General features: G+C 43.9%; 1 protein-coding gene across 4 annotated transcripts in view; it reads right to left on the bottom strand.

The window, feature by feature from the left end:
- LOC121297595 (small G protein signaling modulator 1-like) overlaps positions 1 to 17,029 on the bottom strand; it is a 38,253-nt gene that overhangs the window by 4,920 nt on the left and 16,304 nt on the right. For 2 of the 4 annotated variants that reach the window (XM_041224011.1, XM_041224010.1), the window contains exons 4-20: positions 11,660 to 11,822; positions 11,229 to 11,381; positions 11,012 to 11,079; positions 10,464 to 10,609; positions 9,485 to 9,616; positions 9,018 to 9,142; positions 8,113 to 8,180; positions 6,845 to 7,008; positions 6,000 to 6,129; positions 4,996 to 5,199; positions 4,288 to 4,414; positions 3,566 to 3,630; positions 3,087 to 3,232; positions 2,751 to 2,879; positions 2,273 to 2,455; positions 1,730 to 1,801; positions 196 to 858 (exon numbers count right to left, since the gene is read on the bottom strand). In XM_041224011.1, coding sequence (XP_041079945.1) covers positions 196 to 858; positions 1,730 to 1,801; positions 2,273 to 2,455; positions 2,751 to 2,879; positions 3,087 to 3,232; positions 3,566 to 3,630; positions 4,288 to 4,414; positions 4,996 to 5,199; positions 6,000 to 6,129; positions 6,845 to 7,008; positions 8,113 to 8,180; positions 9,018 to 9,142; positions 9,485 to 9,616; positions 10,464 to 10,609; positions 11,012 to 11,079; positions 11,229 to 11,381; positions 11,660 to 11,822 — 2,738 coding nt within the window. The remainder of the gene's footprint in view (positions 1 to 195; positions 859 to 1,729; positions 1,802 to 2,272; positions 2,456 to 2,750; positions 2,880 to 3,086; positions 3,233 to 3,565; positions 3,631 to 4,287; positions 4,415 to 4,995; positions 5,200 to 5,999; positions 6,130 to 6,844; positions 7,009 to 8,112; positions 8,181 to 9,017; positions 9,143 to 9,484; positions 9,617 to 10,463; positions 10,610 to 11,011; positions 11,080 to 11,228; positions 11,382 to 11,659; positions 11,823 to 17,029) is intronic. The other 2 variants (XM_041224012.1, XM_041224013.1) reach the window with 2 other exon arrangements.

The following is a 17,029-nucleotide window of genomic DNA, read 5'->3' as shown; positions in this document are numbered from 1 at the left end:
CTTCCATTATGAACAATTTCTGGGTGATACCTTTTAAATAGTAGGACATATAATATGTATAAAATATGTATATGCACACTAGCTTTCCACACCACTTAAATCTCTTAATTAAGATTGACAGTTTCATTAAAAATAAAGAAACAAGCAAAAATAAAAATTAAAGAAAAGGTGAGGAAGGAAAGCCAAGGCTCTCACAGAGTAGGTGACCCCAATGGAAGTGACAGGGGACGTGGCTTCGGTTTTACCCTCCGCTCCCACAGCCAGCGAGACAAACTGGGGGAACAGGCTCTCCATTTCAGGCTCCTCAGAAAGGTTGTCCTCGCTGCCCACCAGGCTCTGCTTCTCAGCTTCCTCGTCCAGCTGCATCTCCAGCATAGGAAGCCCAGCCACCACCCCTGGGAGAGGCCCCTCCTCTGAGGGCAGCTCAGTGGCAGACAGAAGATCCTCCGAACTCGCGTTGGTGGTCAGACTGTCGGGCCGGGTCTGTTCAGCAGCCCCTTTGGAGACGGGAGGGACGGTCTCTTCAGTCGCCTGACCCCGAGCGGCATCTTCTATGCCCTGAACTGGAGTCTTCTTGCTGGGGCTGGCTCCCTCTTGCTTCTGTTTGGTCGGTGCTTGTGGAGGCTGCTGTCCAGATGTTTTAACTGCAGACTCGGTGCCGGCACCGCTGTCCTCGGTGCTGAAGCTGCGGTCGGAGAATCCGGAGGTGATGGAGAAGTTCCGGGAGGAAGGGTGTCCGGAATCAGGAGAGCAGGTTCCGTTGGGGGCGGTTCCATTGGGACGTTTGGCTGCCTTGACGCTCTCCTCGGCCCTCACCTCCGTCTCTATCTGCTCCATCTCCTCCGCAGACTCGAACACCTGTAAAGGGAAGCAGACGGCTCTGGTGATCAGAGGGCAGTGGGAGCAGAGGGCTGTGTTCAAGAGCCATTGACTGTAGGTAAATGAGTCTGAATCTATCAGCGATGAGCAGGTGTGCGTGTTCTTGGATGCTGAGTTTGAAAAAGATTAAATTTGTTTCTCATTCCTTTGGCAGGCAGGCAGCGTCTAGTGACTCAACAATTTAAATGAAGATAATCTAATAGCCAGACTTTAGCAATCAAAACTATTGCTATAAATTAGGTTATTTATGTTTTATTTTGGTTGAGATGGCAGGCCATCGTATCTGCTGGCAGTTTTTTTTTTTAGACAGTGGACAAGAAGGGACATAAATAAGCAGCAGACAGCAGCCTCTGTAGAAGAAGGGGTAATTGGATTTTCCAGGAACACTGCACACATCAAAAGGACACAGGGAAGCTGAAACAGAGAAAGAGCTTTAAAATGTAGCTGGGTGATATGTCAGCCGAAAGATGACCTTAATTTACCAGCAAACAAATAAATGAGACGTACAAATAAATTAATTTCCAAGAACCTAAATGCAACATTACAGCTACCAGTACCATAAAATAAAACAGAGAGAGACACAGATTAATCAAAATCTGAAATGTGTTGCACTTTATGCATCATGTTCAATTTAACCAATAAGGTTAGATTATAATACCCTCAAGAACACTTGCAAAGAAATGCCCCCAACAACATGGTGCCTTCAGAAACAAGCACCGACAAGATGAACGATCGAGGAAACAAAATAGAACATAATTAGGAGTTCCTCTCCTCTCCCCACACGCAGTTTCCTCTTCTGACTGGCTCAACACGGAGCCCCCATCGCTAAGCAGAGTGGAGGCTGATCTACCTGTGTGCTGCTGCTGGAGTCGCTCTGCAGCCGCGCATGGCTCTGTCTGTCCGAGCTGCAGCTCTGGGAAGACTGGTACCGGACACCAGAGGAGGACAGTCATGCACAAGAGAAGGAAGATAGAAAGCAAAAGTGAGATCGTAGTTGTTTAAGATCCCATTCCACAGAGGGTTGTCAGGTAGAGTAAAAGCTAGCGGCTGCTTAACAAAATGAATATGGGCTAACTTATGAATATGGCCTCATGCTTGTAGCACTTATCAGTCCTATCAAACCATTTGCACAATTCTATTGCAGGCGTTTATACTGATGTTAACGTAGGCTTTACACATGACAAAAAATAGAGCATCAGAGATGGAAAGAAGACTCCTATTGCACCACAGTTACACCCATTCCAATGTATTTCTAACAAGCTCAGGTGTGGCTTATTAAACTTGTAGTAAAACCAGGAACAGAGGAATGGATCACACTGCTATGCAATGGGAGTCTTATTCCAATCCCTGCATCGGTATTGTACTGACAAGGCTGCAGTCCTGTGTTTCTCACCTCGTTGCTGACGGTGGAGTCATGGTGCATCATCTTCTGCATCGTGCTGTCCAGACTGGCTCCTGAGGAGCACTTGGCGAGGGCAGCGGCGTGCTGCTCCTTCTCCCGCTGGCGAACGATCGCCTCGCAGCCCAGCCACTCACTCATCGTCTGCTCATAGCAGGCACGCATCTGGTCATCTACCTGCCGAGGGGAGCCAAGTGGGGCACAGTTACTGGAGAGATCGATAGCCGCACACATTAATTTTTAACTGCTGTTTGTTCTGGATATTTTCCCCAAGTAGGAATGGCTTCTTTAAGGATCACGCCCTTCTTTGGCTACTGCACCATTTTGTACATCTTGTTTTCTTAAAACAATAAAGAGAAACCCAGATCTTGCTTCAGTTCCCACACGATTTCAGTTTCATTGTTTTTTGTTTTATTTCAGTTGACACTTAGAGAAACGTTGACACTCAATCTAAATACAAACCAGCACGGACCTCTTTCCGGTCATTCTCCGACATCCCGAACTGGTAGTGCCCCAGCAAGAAGGGCCACACCTCCCTGCGGATTGTGGGTTCCACCCCTCCGAAGTAAACCAGCCGCAGCAGCTCCTGCTCCTCATAAACCTGTCGGGGGACAGTGCAGGGCGTCAAACAGTGGAGAGGAACACAGTCAGCACATAAAAATAATAATTAATTGACACAAACCACTGACACACAACGTGAAAAGTTGCACAAGTATAAATAGACAGTGGATCCGCTCAGCAGGCAGTTATCTTGTGCTGGCTAGTCTGCCAGTGCCAGATGATGGAGGGGTATTTGAAAGGCTCCCACCTTACAGTCCTGGAGGTATTTCTGCCACATCTCTGCTGTCAGCCCGCCGCCGGCCTCGTGTGGGACGTCCCGGTCCACAATGGTGTGGTTCACCAGCGCAGACAGGTGCGTGCGCACAGTGGACATGTGACGGCAATACGCAAACCCTAGAAAACAGCAAATAAACAAAACTAAAAAAAATCCACATTGGTGACTTTGTGAACAAAGACATTCCCTATGGCACAGAGTCAGGGGAAATGACACCTCTGGTGACACTTAATAGAACCTCACTAAGACAATCACAGAATACAGAATAAATATGGAGACAACGGGGTCTATTCAGTTCGGCTAAGCTTGATCTAAACAGGTACAGATGCATCAAACACTTGTTAATGGTGTTTTTCTTCACAAGTTTTTAAAACCGCACCTAGACCATTGTCTAAACCAACCACTTTACCCCCACCGCTCTCCTATTAAAACATGTCAAATGCGAGACGTACAGCCGTAGAAAGCTCTGGAAATGATCTGATACTTCATGTTGTCACACAGCAACTTCAGAGGGGCCCTGGAAATGGGAAACAGACACAAAAAACTTTTCATATTTTCAACAAATGCAGTACTGGACCTCTCACTATATCTAATAACAGCTCAGCTGGTTTAAAGAGTAAGCAGCGGGGTTCTGAAACGTACAGCGTCACACGTCCCCACGTGCTGCTACTACTGTTTGAATAACGTGCCTGTCGTTTTCAGTTTCATTGTTAACATCCTGACAACGTTTTACACTTAGAACTTTAAAGTCTGTTTCAAAATGTCCGCTCTAGTGCACTGATGCGTCACAATTACTGCCCACATTGTCAAACAGGTGACACAGCAATAACGATCCACGATGTGTACGGGACAGAAAAGCCAGAGCACTTTTTGTTATGTTTTTTAAAATCGCTCTTCCTGCAGATCTCAAGCCCCGGTGCACTAGAGCTGCCATTTTCAAAAGAGCTTTAAAATTATAAGTGAAAAAAAGCTGTCAGGATTTAACCATGAGGGGACTACAACGTAGAACGCTAGATTTTTCGGAACCCCGCTATTTACCTCTTTAAGAACAGCCTGGAGTATTTGGTCTGCACACTATTTGAATCTGTTTGACTGTACTTCTCCACTTTTACATGCATGCTTTTCATGGATTGTCTAAGACACAGACAGGATGCTACACTGCTCCAGTTCCTACCGCTCACGGTTGCAGTCGTTTGGAGGCCCTGCGTCTGAGGAGCCATTTTGGGAACAGGAAGAGCAGGAGGACTTCCTGGCAGTGGGGTGCCACAGGGCCGCCCCCTGGTCCATGAGGTCCTGCGATACTAAAAAGCAAATCAGAAAAACACCATATTACTTCAAAATCGACAATGATCGAATTGACTGCAGATGGCAAAAAAACAAACCGAAAAATTTGAATTATGTCAAATAAAACTGTGTGAAAATCTTTGTATTAAAAATGGATCACGCAGTCATAAAAAATAAAAAGTTTGTTAGTATGATTTAGGGTAATGAGCTGGTTAAAGGTTGTGAGATTAGTAGAAAGTTTGCCTGAATTGTATTGGAGGACGTGCAGTCAAACCTGGATTAACGAACACCTGTATGAAAGTTTACAGTGACTGCTCTCGTGAATCCCAGTTCTACATTTTCAACGTTTTAATCACCTATACACAGAATCAAAAACACCCTGGGGGCGTCACTTGAGCAGGTTGGACTGCTACTGGAAATGAGAGAGACGAAGAGAGAAAGAAAATGGTGATTGGGGCAGACAAATATGCAGCTGAAGCCTGTGATTGGTTGAGAGGGTAGCAGTGTTGCTGGCTAGAGAACACTCCCTGCGATTGGCCGCTGAAGCAGTCACAGAAAGCGCTGGGCAGCAGATAAACATGAGAAAAAACAACATTACAGCCATGCCGTGTCCTGCTGGGGTTGGGTGCAGGAGTCTGGCTGCTCCTGCCAGAGAAACTGGAGGAGTGTTTGGGGATAACCAGGATCCGGCCAGCAGGAACACGCCTAGGGGGGAGTTTCCGGAGGTTCAGGGAGAGGGAGCGGGACAGGGAGGAGGGAGAGGGACGAGGGTGATGATGGTGACGGCAATGGATAATGGTAACTGGAGGTAGGAAAATGATAAGAAGCATTAGACGGAAAACTAAAAAACAAAACATCATGAGAACAGACACAACACGGAGCATGTCAAATGCGTTACAGATTCATAATGCATAGCACTGGGTGATGAGAGCTCAAAATTGAATTACAAAATCGTCACGCACCATAAAACAGGATACGGAGAATGATAAACGCAAACAACAAAACCAGGGCTGCAGAACAAAGGCTTAAACAATATCAATACCAAGACCTCTCCACGAGATGATGTACAATCACAGTGTCTAAACAAAGCCCTGCAGACGTGACGTGCATTGATCTGACTGGTGTGGAGGTAACAGTACTAGGGTTACAATGCTCTCAATTAAACTGACTAGGACTCGTTGTGTTTCTGCAATTCACAGTGGGACAAGCAGAGGGATTTGCACCATTCCAATGGTATTGATAGTGTACAATCTGGCCCTGTGTGGCTTGTTATTTTCAGAGAGCACTGTGTTGCAGATGGTTGCTTTAGTCTTTCTGTAGTCAATGAAATAATCCAGAACTATAAACACCGTTTTAGTATAAGAACCAGTGCTGGGACCATCACCAATTTTCATGTTTGAATGCCCTTTCAAAATGTAAACAAATATCTGAATATTGTTTAATCTTTAAATTTGGACAAAATGACAGTCAACAAATCATTTATAAATTCTGATAAATATAAATTGCAAGCAGTGTTTGCTTCAATATTCAATATTTGTCCCAGCACTAAGAAATGCATGAACCAAAGATCGCTGTTGAGAAGGGGTATAAAACTGAGCTTACCGAACTCGGACTGGCTGCCTGGGAAGAGGATCCTGAACACGTAGTCCGTGGCTTCCTCTTCCTCCTTGTCGGACACAGACTCCGGGGATCCATGCGGACTTCTGTTTCGCAGCTTCGGGAAAACCTTCCCCTGCAGAGGAACACACAGCACAGCCTTTCACAGGGAGCACAAGTCAACCCGCCTGGGCGCTGCTGCTTTCCATGAAACACCACACAGCAGTGTGAAGGGTCGGCACAAAAGGAAAGCAGTGAAGATTGTGTTCATTTACTGAGCCTTTAAGCACACGAGTTATTTAAAAAGTAAGAAACAGGGTTTCTTTAGTGTAGATGTTGTATGGAACAGTTATTTATAATTGACTGCTGAAAGCCTGCTTGGAGTGGATTAACCAACACAACACAGATTGTTTCAGGCTAGTTCATTATATAACGTGTCAGACATAATTAGTCTTTCATCTCCATTTCCAGCAGCAGCTCGAAGCTTCACTGCCCACATACCCAAGTGTGCTCCCTCTCAGTCTTACATAATTACTGCTGGGCAAAATGACTCCTTCGGGTTAAAAATATTACTTACAGAAAAAGACGAAAATGGACAGGGTAGCCCCTGGGACAATGTCGCTGTTCGTCTGACTTTTTTAAAACTCCAGAACACCAGGAAGGAATATTTAAACTCGTGGTGAGCAAATGTGTGCAAAGATTCTCAATTCCAGGGATAAAAATAAGACTCCTATTGCACAGCAGTTTGATCCATCCCTCGCTTTACCAAATTTAATGAGACACACCTGGAGCTTGTTACCTATACACTGCCGCTAATCAAGCTTATACATAGTAAAACTCATAGCCTCTACCTTTCCCCGCTGAGACCAGAGCGGAGGGTCAAGTTGTCCGCGAGGCAGGAGCCCGTTCTCCAGGCAGGACAGGAACTGCAGGAGGTGCCCCCCCTTCGGGAATCGCAGGGGGGGGCGCTGGATCCCATCCTGACTCACCAGCACCACTGTCCCACCGCTGTCCACTGAAAAAAAACACAGCAGCCCAGCGTTTAAAAGTTATTGCTAAACCACGTTATAGTACGGCCATTGGGCAGAATGTTAGCTTATTAAATACAATGAAATTTGGTCTAACAGTGTGATATTGCAATAGATTATACTCTGTTGCCAAGCTTCCTTGTGGATGGTAGATTACCTATATCAATAGTTAACCAGGACGTGATACATCGCTAACCAGGCTGGGATAAACAGTTAGCCAGGCAGTGGCAAGCTGTGCACAGTGAGGCTCCAGACATGTACTACTGTGCATGTCAGAGCTAACATTAATTACAAATAAACGTTATTAATGTAACCAAGAACTGCATGCATTTTGCCATGCATGCTACCTTATATAACTTATGTATACATTGCAACATGTATATGTTATATAAAAACATTTAATTCCACTTCCACAGGACAATAATATTCATTGTAAAAAAGATAAAATCTTGCAGACCAGTAAATTTGTGTTTCAATCCTCCAGGGAGCCGGATATTTGTATTTATACAAGAACATCCAATCACGGCAGATAGGGCTCCCTTTAGCTACTTGCAAATGTCAAGGAGACGGGCGCTATTGTGAATAGTGTAATTAGACACTGATCTGCAGAGAGAAATACTGTTCTGATTGTCTTTGTGACAGAAGACCTTGCATCTCTCCTACACTTCTGCATGCCAGTAATATCAAACAGGAATAAAAGAACACATTAGCACTGATGAATTTATATATGAAATTGCACCACGTTTAGATTTTCTTTTGCGACTCTGCAGAGTCTTCTAAGAATACTGTCAGCTTTCAGCTCTGGGATCAGGTCTGAATCTATCCGTGCGCTCAGTAACGCTCACATAGTTTAGATTGTTAATGCTTGCCTCCTGCAGGGAGTACAGTTTGCACATCTCTGCAAAGTGCTTTGCAATGACTCTGTTACTGAAAAACATCATATAAACAGTGCTAATGATGCACCAGCAGTTGTGATACTTCAGTATACAATCCTCTTCAATTTTATCAGTCAACTGAAAAAATAATCATTTTACCAGTTGAACCCCATGATTATCTTTGATGCAAAGGCCCAGGGCACATAAGGTACATACCAAGCTGGTGACAGTGCAAATACACAATCTCTTCCAGACGGATGGTCATGGCATAGTCCCAATAAACACTGAAGGAGATATAAATATAGATATATACATATTCAAAAGCTTCATTATTATTAACTATCTCCAAGAACTCAAAACACAGGGACTCTTATATATATATATATATATATATATATATATATATATATATATATATATATATATATATATACATGCATTCTATTTTCTAATTTGAAATAAGTTTGAATACATAATTTAATGAATTAATTAATTTCTTGTTTTGTACTCAGGCAATGTGAAGAAAATATTTTAACAGCTAACGGAAAAATAAAAAACAAATGAAAAAGCCGACCAAGCAAACCAGAGCTTAGCGCTCCAACAGTTCTGGTTCTATAGGGCAGTCAGTGTGCAGTAAAAGCAAGGAGTAATCATATTGAACATTAATCCCAGAGCAAGCCATGCATGATTTAGAAGCTGTGTATTAACGCCTCAAGGGCCCTTTGCAGCACGTGCTCACGGATTTGTTCCACATCAGTCCACAGGGAATGATTACATGCTCTGAGATTTGTGTCCGTCGCTCAGTGGGGAATGCCACAGACTTGACACTTGACTTCCATGTGCCCACTCCTACACTGAATGAAAATGGCAGTGCCGGCTACAGAAAAGACATCTCCACTGGCCAGTCAATACATCTGAAAAGAGAAGGGAGGAGCCGGCCTACCCAAGACTGATGAACGTGGAGTTAAAATGCACAACTCACTCTGCTTACATTACAAAACAAACACAGTTCCCACTGTCTTAATGGCCATATGGGAAAATGGAAATCTTCCCAGCACTTAGCTCGAGGCTGCCTGTACCAGCTGCACACACTTAGACGTGTCTTGTAGTTAAATGCTCACCTCTTCTCATAGTCTAAATCTCCCACAGAGCCGTTCATCAGCTGGTTGGGTGTCCACTTCAGGGTCATGATGTCTGCGGTCTGGTGGAGAGACAGGTACCCCGGGATGGCTTCCATATCGTCCTTCTGGTAATGAAATTACAAAATACATTAATGATGTGATCAATCATACGACTGGTGTCTGAATTACACAAGTACAGAGTCAGCTAATACCAAAAGCAGCAAACTCAATACAGAGACTCCAGTGCTTACTCTACTACAAATACTGGATCAATTGTGGCTGCCCGGGTTTAACAGAGAACATCTTAATCTGAATAATATATGATATTGTAGAAGCATAAAAGATCACAATACTGTGTGTATCTGAACCCTGCAGTATAAAGATCTCAATAGTGTGGCTCCGAGAGCCATCAGTTTCAGTGCAGAGATGTGCGCGGTGGTAAACCGCATGGATCCCACTGTGCGTACCGGCTGCACCAGGACATTGTTCTTGCCAAAGAGCAGCGTGGCCCTGGAGTTCTGGTGCAGGGACTCCACATAGTCACGGGCTGAGGGGGAGAGACGGTCATCCATACTACCGCTGGAGTGCCTCTTCTGGATCTTAATAAAAGAAACACAATATTTACTCAGTTCCGTTCAATCTCTCCACCTGAAGTCAACATTTGGAATGAAACAGTAAAAGGTAAAATTACAGGAAGTGTGATTACAGCATCATTACTAAATTAAATAAGTCATGCTGTATCCTACCAGCACAGTGGAAAATAAGACCCTTTATTCAAAATGTATTCCTGGAAAGAGGAAGTGACATCTTAGGTAACATTATGGCTCCTCCAGTTGTCTGTATGTCTGCCTGTCTGTCTGTCTGTCATCTACTTGGTCACTTCCTCCTCCAAAAAGACAGACAAAGATCTTAAAAGGAAACGCAGCATAACGAAAAAAAAATCTGGATTCATAAGACCTCTGCCACACGAGATAGCTGTATGGACACATGATATGAACAGAGCTTTAAAGCATGGTTGCAGGGAATATGAAAGAAAAGACAGCAACTCCTGGCAACACTTCATAAGAGTCGTCTTAATGGAAATGGGATTATGATGCTCTCGCAGCAGTGAGACGACAATAAGCGATAACACTAATAGAATAAATGTTTATACAGCCTGGAGTCGATACAGCAACCAGACCAGTATCTCATACAGAACCCAGTATTGTGGGAGCTGGGGATGAGTGTGTCTCTAATCTTACAAATCTTATTACAGTAAACTGTATTCTCGTAACCAGCTCCATACAAACACACATTCTGTCAGGAGTGAGTGAAACGGCACAATAAGGGATTCACTCCCCTGTATAATAAGGAACATCAAGAAGGTCCACAAATGATTTGGATGCACTGCAGCACACAGGAAGCGCAGAGATTGTGCCAGTGTTTGACGCTGCACTGCAGACTCACACAAAGAGCAGGGCGCTTGGTGGGAGAGTCCTGCCGGCAGTGCCCGCTGTGAATGCGATGCCTCTGGACCAGCTCGTCTGCAGAGGGGTCTGTCCAGAAGTGATCCGCTGTCTTCATCTTGGTGTACTCCAGGGCACAGGGACCCACTGAGGGAGCAAATGCAAAGGTATCACTGATACACCCACAGCAAGGAGATGGGGGTTGAAGGGCTGATTTAACATAGTTTGGGAATGATCAAGGACTCTTTAGCCGAGATTACACCAAACCAACCGCTTGGATTAAAACTTGAATCTCCTGGCTTTATTTCTCTAAATGAACACTGCCTCCAGGCCTTTCAGGTCTAGATCACACAGTCCACCAGCCCCCCAGCTCTAACTGCTAAACTACACTGCTTCACAGTCCAGCTACAATCACAAGGCTATTGCCTTCTAGTCCAAAAGCTCAAACTACTAGATCGCACTCTCTGACTCTCGATCGTTCAGCCCGGCACTGGGCTGAACTGCCTCTATGTGGCAGGATATATATCTAATAGAATGGTTCAATGTTACCCAGCAAGGATGCAAGTATTGGTCCGTCCACTGGGTCCATCAGCACAGCCTCCTTCTCATAGAACTTACTAGGGAAAAAGGAATGGCGCACAATAAAAAGTCACTTGTTTTTAAAATGGCTTGCCTGTCTCCCCCCCAAAGCGGTCAGCCACAGCGTTGAGGACACCAGAGTGCCTCACTAACCTCACCCCACCCCCACACACCGAAGCTCACCTACCTGCTGTTCTCCACTAGGTAGTGAACGATCTTGTCCAGAACTTTTTCAATGAGGGCTGTGCGGATCCATAGATGCTTGATGACCTGGGGAGACACGCTGGGCAGTTTCTGCAGCTTCCGAGTACTATCAGGATTCAAGGGGATCTGGTTCCTCCTGCAGTGAAAGGATTGAAAAATAAAGTAAAAGTCCAGCAGGCCCTCATCTCACTGGTTACACCTGGTTTTAAACAACACAGGATTTGTAAGACCTACCAGTATAGCACCTAACAAACAAGCTGTAACAATCCCAACTAATATTATGAATGACATTCTCCTTCAGGCCCTGGGACTGCTAATGTGGATATGTGTTTTAACTCATGGAATAACCTCATGGTCTATGAGATTGTAACTCATGCAATTGTACCAGTGGAGGTGAAAGATAAACGTATTTACTTGCTCTCGATGATCTGCTCCAGCTCTTGTGCCTTCCTGCAGAGTTCGTCAGCCAGAGGGAAGCTCTTCCCCACCTTCATGAACAGCGCTGCGATCTTGTTGCTGCGGAGGAACCCGGCAGCCCGGCGCTTCAGTCCGTGCAACACACACGCTTCCACCGCAGCTGAGAGGCACCAAACACACACCCACAGACACTCACTTCATCTGAGGGGAACCACTGACATCACAGGACAGGGGGCTGGACTGATGCTGCTCACGTGAACAAGTGTGGAATTGATCCCCAATTAAAATAATGACCACTGCACAACACAATGAAATATAGTTATATTGTCTTTCATCAACAGCTACTTTGAATTCTTTGCCACTTATTGCAAGGTGTTGCAAAAAATTAATTTCCCAAGCAACACATTTGCACCATCAGATGATGGCTCATAACACAGAACACATTAAGCTGGAATTCACTCTTTTCTCTACTGAGAAAGTTAACTATGAAATTCCCTTTACTGGTAAATGAAACTTATACCATGCTCCTTCCCTTCTTCACAATCTATACCACCCATACAATATTGTTAATGTAACAGCAGAGTGATCCAGCAGACTATCTACAGCCTGAGGGGTTTAACCCTTTAGTGCCTAGCGCACACAGTTGTGCAGAGCACTTTGATTCATTCTTTCTTTCATAGAGTTTAATAAGATTCACCCGAGCTTGTTACCGACACACTGTGGCTGTAAAACCTGGAATGGGTAAAACTGCTACGCAATAGGAGTCTTCTTTCCATCCCTGAGTTAGGAATGCAAATCCCTTTTCCACATGACTTCATCTGAAAAGATCTTTGGCCAGATCTTGCTTAACAAGCTAACAAGAGGTTCTCATCAAGGCCTGTGAAACAAGCCTTAATTATGCATCAGTTTAGACAATGGGATGCAAAAGCTCCAATAGTACAAAGCTTTCATGACGATCGACTGCATTCAGGAGAAGCAAGGAGTGGGACAAGACCGTTTTTGGAGCTACAATACAGTGCAAAATGGACTTGATGCGTGGCGTAAATGCACCTCTGCTGCATATCTGTGTAATTATCGAAAATAATCATTGTGAATGTAGACGTTCTGTTGGAGACATATGCATGTGAAGTATTACTTTGTGCACATACTGTGGTTATGTTGACTGCATCTTCTGGTTTACTAACCTAAAGAAAAAATCCCTTTAAATTTCAGTCTGTACCAGTACTGTGTTTTTGTTATTACAATATAGCAAAAAAGGCAACTGTAATAATAAAACTCTTCTACACGATCAAACACCATTGAGGCTATGTAACTACTCTACGAGAAACAGATACACTGAAGCTCAGCTGTACAGGTACGTCAATGTGAACGGGAGGTTCCTCACATGGGGAACACAAAACAAGCCGTTACAATGTAAAAAAGCAGAAGGAATCCAGTTCTGATTGATATGTACAAAATAAGCTGCCCCAGACTTTCAGAATGACTCATTTTACTTGACATTTCTCCACTGTCACCAGTCAGATTAATCATCAATACTGTCTTTCTATCACAAGATAACAATCCACGGTTCAGCATTCGCAGTGTGAGGAGCAGTGCAGCTCATCCAGCAGGGCTTCATTTCGTTTTGTAGTGTGATTGCTCCTGGCAAAGTAGAACAATAACACAATGACAAAGTAAAGCTTGTCGCTCATTGTAACCTGCAGCATTCACACTGCCCCTTTATCCGAAGCAAATAAGAGACGAGGAAAAGAAATGCAAAGGTACGACTGGTTCTTACACAGTGATGCTGGATGCTGTGACACCACTGTCCATTTAATTGCATTGAACAATTGTGTTCCTTATTATCTTGAATGAAGTATGCATTAGAACACCTGTGTAGGTGTGCTATTTTTATTCTAAGACAGGGTGATGCTGTGCCTGTTCTGTCTAGTGTACTTAATTATCCCCACACCCACACCCACACCCACACCCACACCCACACCCACACCCACACCCACACCCCCTACCCCTTCCCTCCTCAAACTCTTGTAGTCCTATCTGGCCCATTGTGCATTGTGTGTGTACATGTCAGCAAGTACTCACACAGCTTATCTGTTTGAACTGCTAACATAAGGCTGGAGTGAAAGAGAGAGAGAGAGAGAGACTGCTGCTGTTGCCATGGAAACCCCAGCTGATGGAGCCCAAGAAGACGACCCTAACATAGGTGTGCTTGATATTGTTCAAGAGAAAGCGGGTTGAGGTACAGCTAGAAACAAATGATTTGTTACTGAAATACCATGCAATCTACTATCCTGTGGAAATAGGGCAAAGCTATACAAACAGACGTGTGTTAGTCTATTCTAGTACACCATGAATAGCATGTGGCTTGTACAGCAGTGCGGTTCTATATTCTCTGCAGCTGACAAAGACTGGTGTGATACAAGCCCACAGTTCAATCAGAGTCCTGCTTGTGTCGAAGCAGGTTTTTTTGTAGATGGGAACGCTAGCTACAGCTTCCCACTGCGCTAGCCCTTAGATTTAGCCCTCTAAAGATCCAGCTACATTTGAAATGCATTTGAAAACCTAGAAAAAACACACAGTTAAAACCACAGTCTAACTGAAACACGATGTGGTTTTCTGTACATATTTATTGCAATTTCACTGCAGTTTATTAACAGGATTTTTTTCATATGGGTGATGTATTTACTGAACGGATGCTTGAAAATGGTCATGTGCGATGCTGCCCTATCAATATTCTGTGCAAGTCCACAGAGAGAAGCACCTTTAATTATCTTTGCTGATACAGATTTAAAGAAAGAAAAAGCACTTCTCTGCCCAGTGATGGAGGCTTAATGAGCAGGTCACGTGAGGCTTACACAGTGTTTTCAGGCCATCAGCAACAGTCAAAACCAGACCAAATACATCGGCGAAAAACAGGAGCTGTTGTAACAGATGGGCCAATAGGCAAAAGGCACCTGGACATTTCTGAGTGCCCAGTTACAAAGGCTACTGTTCCTGTGCACTCCAACAGACCACAGTCTGAGTCCTCAATTCAATTAATCACAGAGGTAATGACAACCAGCAATTTCTCCAAATAGACTTTCATCACCACCACCCCCTAACAAAAAGCAGTCCCGTCAATTACAATAATTGCCTGCAATTGCTTTGCTCTGAAAGAGCAGCTGTAGTCTGAAGTGAATGACATCAAACAGCGTGGATTATGTACAGAATAGGCCGGCGAGCAGGTGCACCTCTATGGGGGGGTTCTGATTGGGCGCTAAAAATAGCATCGACCAATGAGGCGCCGCCTGGTTTGCATCCCCGTTTAAACTGTACTTTCTTTTTTAATAAGTGTTTTTTAAAATGTGTACCATAATGCAAATCCTTCCCAAAGAAAGAGCGAGCCAGTGAAACGGCACTAAATACAATAAACCTACACTGAAAAGATCAGGTCTACAAGTTTAATGGAGGCGTTAAGATATGTTTAGAAATATATCTCCTGTTATTAAAAGAACTAATTCAGCTGGCGTCAGAGGAATCTGGCATCCCTACTGTGGACCTGGTTGACAGACACGACCCATGTCGTTTAAAACAGGTGCCTCCTGTCAATTTCTGGTTTTGTCTCTGCAATGTTGTGCATTTAGCATGCTTTAGTATCCTCCTTTACTACATACCGGTATGCTACTTTAAAAAAGGGAAGAAAAGGTGGCGGGCATGTTTCTAACTGTGCCTGCAGTGAAAGGGCAGTCAGCTGTGCTTGACATTTCCACTAATTATGTCTCCCAACAGTTGAACCCTTGCTTCCTGGGGCTTCTTAAATGATTTAGTAACCACGTCGTCAATGATTCCCCATGAGCAATCTGGGTGTTTTTAATCTGCCCCTTTAACAAGGAATCAGAAAGCATTTCTACTATATTTACATGCCATCACAAAGGCTATGGGACAAAGCAGGTTGCTGCGTCAGCAGGCGAGTGCATGCAAGCTACAAACTGAACAAGGTATTATTAAAGACGTTATTACCAGAGCCGTAACCTAGCGTGAAGATGTAATTCACCTCTTACTGCTGCATGCAGTTTACTGTGTGATGAGCAGTCTCAAATGGGGGTGTGTCATAGGCTCTAATTATACAGCACTCTATAATTGAGTTCCCCATGCAAGGCTCTCCAGTCTACAAAGTAATCTCCTATAATCTCAAATGTTATTTAAAACGCCTTACAATTCAATGCTTTTCGGATTTATGAGGATGAGAACAGCTCTAGCACCACTATGCAGGTGCACAATAACAAAAAAAGGTGGCACGTTCTCAAGGTCATTTCTTAATAAAAACTAGCATGGAACGCTTGGATAGTTTCCATTAATACAGCGTGTGCACTGACCACCTCATAGTCAATGATTTAGTATTTATCACAAGGCGCAGAAAACAATTATTTGTCTGCTGTCAGCTTCAACCCGGACTCTTTTTTCCTGGCGTATTTTGCATTGACTGCTGACGTGAGAATGCATTCTTCAAACAACTTTTCACACAATGAATCAAACCCACTGCCTTTTACACAGCAGCCCAGCGCTGAACCCAAACTTCAAACGGGTACACTAAGCCTGTCATAGAACACGTTTTGTAGATTTTGCTCAAAATTGCTGTCATCACTTCTTCAGTCAAACATTATGAATAGGTCTTTAAATTAGACACCATCACCTGCTCCATGTCTTCAAGGACAGCGCACTAGCAAGCACACTGCACACTGCTGCTCTGCTCCACATAATAAGCAATATCTTTCTTATCAGCTTTTGACAGGGCACAAAGCATAAGAGACGGAGCATTTTAATAACTAATGCATGAGCTGTTGATCTCTTATCAATACCAGCAATTATTATAAGCAAAATACAGCTAAAGTAAAAAATGTATAAATAGCTCCCGAATATTACAGTACAAGCAATATAGACTTGTGCTTTGTCTTAGTAGCTACAATCACTCTGTTGATATACTCAGGGAATACACAGAGGGAAGCTGTAAACAGCTGTAATATCTCCCTTCCGTTCTGACAAAGCTGAACCTCTTATGCTCATATTTTGCAACAATTGTGCATGACCCAATACTGAGCATATAACAATTTAAAACACAAGGGAAAGGTGTATACACACACACACACACACACACACACACACACACACACACACACACACACACACACACACACACACACACACACACACACACACACACCATGTCATTGACTCCTGACATTAACCTTTTGAATTGCTTTCTACTGCTTTTGTAACATTACTAGTTTCACAAGGTCAAAGACTGAACCTTTGCCTAGCCTTGCTCAGATTGCAAGATCTGCCTAGGAAACAATCCAAGGTGTCCGATTGTACATACTGAACATAGGC

This window comes from Polyodon spathula, chromosome 22 (assembly GCF_017654505.1).
Source record: "Polyodon spathula isolate WHYD16114869_AA chromosome 22, ASM1765450v1, whole genome shotgun sequence".
Classification (NCBI taxonomy): domain Eukaryota; kingdom Metazoa; phylum Chordata; class Actinopteri; order Acipenseriformes; family Polyodontidae; genus Polyodon; species Polyodon spathula.
Note: the sequence above shows the minus strand (reverse complement) of the source record. Positions and strands in the feature narration are given on the sequence as shown.